General features: G+C 39.2%; 1 protein-coding gene across 1 annotated transcript in view; it reads right to left on the reverse strand.

The window, feature by feature from the left end:
• Positions 1 to 1,524: 1,524 nt before the first annotated feature.
• The window catches only part of LOC104163345 (granulocyte-macrophage colony-stimulating factor receptor subunit alpha-like), a gene marked incomplete at its 3' end in the record, with an annotated part of 7,010 nt that continues 4,548 nt past the window's right edge, over positions 1,525 to 3,986 (reverse strand). Inside the window, 3 exon segments of the mRNA XM_009702329.1 lie at positions 1,525 to 1,664; positions 3,009 to 3,184; positions 3,267 to 3,396. Coding sequence (XP_009700631.1) covers positions 1,525 to 1,664; positions 3,009 to 3,184; positions 3,267 to 3,396 — 446 coding nt within the window.

Genomic DNA, 3,986 nt, shown 5'->3' on the forward strand with positions numbered 1-3,986 from the left:
GGACATGGGAAAGGCTGAGGTATTTGGGGCCGTTTTAGCTCAATTTTCACTGGTAAGGTTTGCCTTCAGGTTTCCCAGATATCCTGATCTATAAAACCTTCACTTAAAACCTCACTAAAGAGGAAACCAACAATCTCAGCAAATTTAGTTTATCAGTGTTAGACATGAAAATATGTGACTGAAATTATGTTACTCATGGTGTTATCCTTTTTCTGTTTGCTCCCAATGCAAGTAATTTCCAGTTGTGAAAACAAGATATAAAGGTTAACTGTAATTCAATATATGTTGGTCATAGTGCATTAGTAAAACAATACAAGTTTATACCTGGCAGTGGTAAAGCAATACATTTTGCAGTACAGTATTTACTGGACCTTGACATAATTAATAACATGAAAACTGCTAGTGATTATTAAAAAAATTCTAGGCAATTCAGACTATTGAATATTCTTTATAAACCAAATACTAGGCATATTAAAAGACATTAAGAAGTATGTATTGCTTTACTGCAACGCACTTTTGTTCTGAGATCACAGAGAGTTTTCTACAAGCTTTCTTTGCTGCGAAGGCCAAGGGGTTTGGAGAAGCAATGCAATTTCATAGCAGTTAGTTGGGCTTACAAGAAAACTCATCTATGAAATAGCAAATCCAGTCCAGACTAAGAAGTTCCAAACAGTACAAATCTAGGGAACGCCTTCAATCTGCCGCTAAGTGGCCAAATCTGGCCGTATTACAGGCAGTTTTTTCCTTTGTAGTCCCCATCTGCCACCCTATGGCCATCTGATGCAATCCTGCTCAGTTACACTAGTTTAGGTCTACTCTTGCAGCAGAACACAGCAATCTCACTCCTTCCCTGTCGCTGCAAAAGGACTTGTAAAGCCAAGGCCTGGATTTGACTTTCAGTAGCTTAAATCATTCCCTCGATAGCCTGTGATTATTCACACTGCCTTTCTTCTTTCTCTCACATTTATTTTCTTTTTATTTAACATTATATAGCTTCAACTTTTGGACCAACAGGTGCGTTGCTTATACGTGACATCTGGATAAGCTATTTACATTTCATATACAGAGAAATTTCATTCACCTCCATCAACTCATATTTGGGAATTTGATGCACATTTCTCTATTCAGTATTTACTGAATTACTCTACCATCACAGAGATGCAGTCACCACTGGAATGACTCCAGTCCAAGGCAGCCCCAACAGATCTCAGTGAAAGAAGTGTCTTTTCTGAGTTTTGCCACAGCCAAAGCTGTGATATGTTCAAGTCTTGATTAACCGTGCTTCTCCTCTTAGTCCCACACAGTCACAGTCATCCAGTGTATCTACAGCAATATCTCACTCAGGGGAACAGGGATAAAAAAATGGGGTAGGGTGCCTGAAAGGCGCAACCACAAAGGACTATGGTGCTATGTATGAGGAAAGCTACACCATACAAGAGAGATTCATTTTCTTTTCACCCAAGTGTATTGGTAAATGCAAACATATGTATTAATGTTAAATGTAGGTGAAGAAATTCCTCTTACCTTATACTTTATGTTGATTTCATATCTAAAACACTTGTCTTTGTTAGAATGACTTATTTGGGGTCGTTGCCACTGAATTATGCAATCATTTTTAATTTCATCACAGTTGACAGTGATATTTGATGGAGGCATGAGCTTTTCTGAAATGATATAACCAAGAATTCAAATAAAATCACTTGATCTCTTTTTGCTTTGAAAAAAGATAGTGCAGTTGCAAGTAACACCTCTATGAATAAAGATACTAAATTGTATCTACTTTTCTTAGGAACTCTGTTAGAAATAATTGAAAGACCAAAGTTCTTTGAATCCTGTCCCCAGGATCAGAAAAAAACAGGGACTAAGCCAGGAAACATGACTTAGGAGCATATAAAGATACAAGCCCCCTCCATTTACTTTTCAAGATGAATAAGGAACAGTCCTGTCTTCTTTTTATAAAGATACTTTTTGCTGCAGAAGAACAAGCTAATGCTAACCCTAATGTAAGAAATCCAAAGGTCATTTCTTTCCTCAAGCATCCTTACATGATTCTTCTGTGTCATGAAGGTGATGTTTGCTTGATGGTTTGCTTGATGTTGTGAACTACACAGTTTATTCCCCCCTTCCAAAAAAATTAGCTATACAAATTTAAGAAAGACATTTAAGAATCTAACCAACTTCTTCACATATGTCCCCGAATTTCATAGATGTGAGCAAAAATACGAGGACCTTTATATTTTGATACTTGTAACACAAAAGACAGTCACTCATGACAGAAAGGGTGATAAAAACCTGATAGAGGAAATCTTAGTTTGAGCTAGACTACTACTTTACATCAGTCTTTAGAGACAGGCCTGGCCTGTTTGTGATGGGCTATTTAATCAAAGAACAGTCTTGTTTCATCTGCCATAAGTGATATTACAGTTCAATTCCTTCTCCTTATAGAATGAAGCCTTGTTTGTCCTTGTTTTGGAGACAATATCAAAACCAGTGGGACTTTGCCAAAAAGGCTTTGCCACAGTAAAAGTAATTGCACAGGATGCTTCCAAGTAGAGCATCACATGTGAGAGAGTATATGAGAACCTGGGGTATTCTTTAATCAAAGGTATGATGTCAGTGTATGCCATTCCCACTGGCAATGAGAAGCAGAAATCAGTGTTCAGATAAACATCTCCTGAAAAGTCTCCTCAATTGAAAGGTCTTTGGCCATCATTGAAAGGACAGCAGGGGGAAGTACAAAATCTGAAGTCCTGTGGACCTTGCTGGAGAAAAACCTAAAATCAATAAGGGTAGATTGCTAAAGAATCTGGAGCAGGCTGCAGCTGTGGAGCTTTCTTGCTCAATTACCCTCATTGCTCTTTTGCTTGGGGAATAGATTTTCTTGAAGAGGCCACAGTGTCTTACTTTTGACTGTAGGTGAGGCAGGGTACTTGGTTCCTTCTCAGGGATAAATGCTCTAATACCTCATGCGGTAATGAAAATAAAGCAGAAAGAAATTATTTACTTACCAATTTCATACAGTTGAATGTACTCATCATAGAACTGGATCAGGGAGCCTTTGCTAGACCCGTTCACCAGGAAGTAAGCTTTTTCAGTCTCTATCCTCACATTTTGGAATCTACATCCTATGTTTCTGCCATTTTCATCTTTAACGTAAAGCTCGCATTCCATCTTCTCGTCCTCTCTGTATACAGCAAGGTATTCTAGTTAAAGGTGGGCAGTGTGATGTGTCGAATGAGAATTCAGACTCAAGCAGACCCACTTACCTCGAGTTCTGCCAGTAGAGAAAATATTGGGTATCTCCTGGAGCATCCCTGCCTGCCTGCCAAGTGCAGTTCATGAGGGAAATGTTATAAATCACACAGGAGAAGTTTTCAATGGCTGACCCGTTCGTGCCTGCAAACACAGAAATGTCTGTGACGGGGAAAAATTGTGCGACTGCTCCAAGCTGGAGGATCTTGGCACACACTTAGATATGTTAGACGCCTGCAACTCCAGCTGGTTATTGCTTGGGTTAGGAATGACTTCATTTTAGGTAGTAACAGTGGGAGATATTTACACTGACAGATTCAATGAAGAATTTGTTATGGGTAAATCCTCCAAAGGTATGATTATAGCTGCATCTGAAAAAATAAGTCTCAGGGGAACCTACATTATTCTAGTACAGGCTGACACCTAAAGTGGCTATCTCTGTGCTTTGAATTGTTCCATTCAAAAGGAATCATTCGTGCCACAATGCCACAAAGTGAAACATTTGCCTGCCATCCTTCAGCACCCTGCTGTAGGATTTCTATTGGAAGGATGTTCTTCAGTACCCTGTCAAAAGAGTGGAGAGCATGAGAAGCTTCCCTGTGGACTCCAGAGAGGGAGAGAAACCCAAGTGCATAGCTGTGAAATTTTTCAAGACTTCAGGAAGGTGTAGATGTAAATTTGTGAGGTGTTTGTGCTCTGCAGTGATACCTTCTTCCACCTCAGATTAACAGCAG

The sequence above is a fragment of the Cariama cristata genome, unplaced genomic scaffold (genome assembly GCF_000690535.1).
Source record: "Cariama cristata isolate BGI_N322 unplaced genomic scaffold, ASM69053v1 scaffold2416, whole genome shotgun sequence".
In the NCBI taxonomy this organism is placed as follows: domain Eukaryota; kingdom Metazoa; phylum Chordata; class Aves; order Cariamiformes; family Cariamidae; genus Cariama; species Cariama cristata.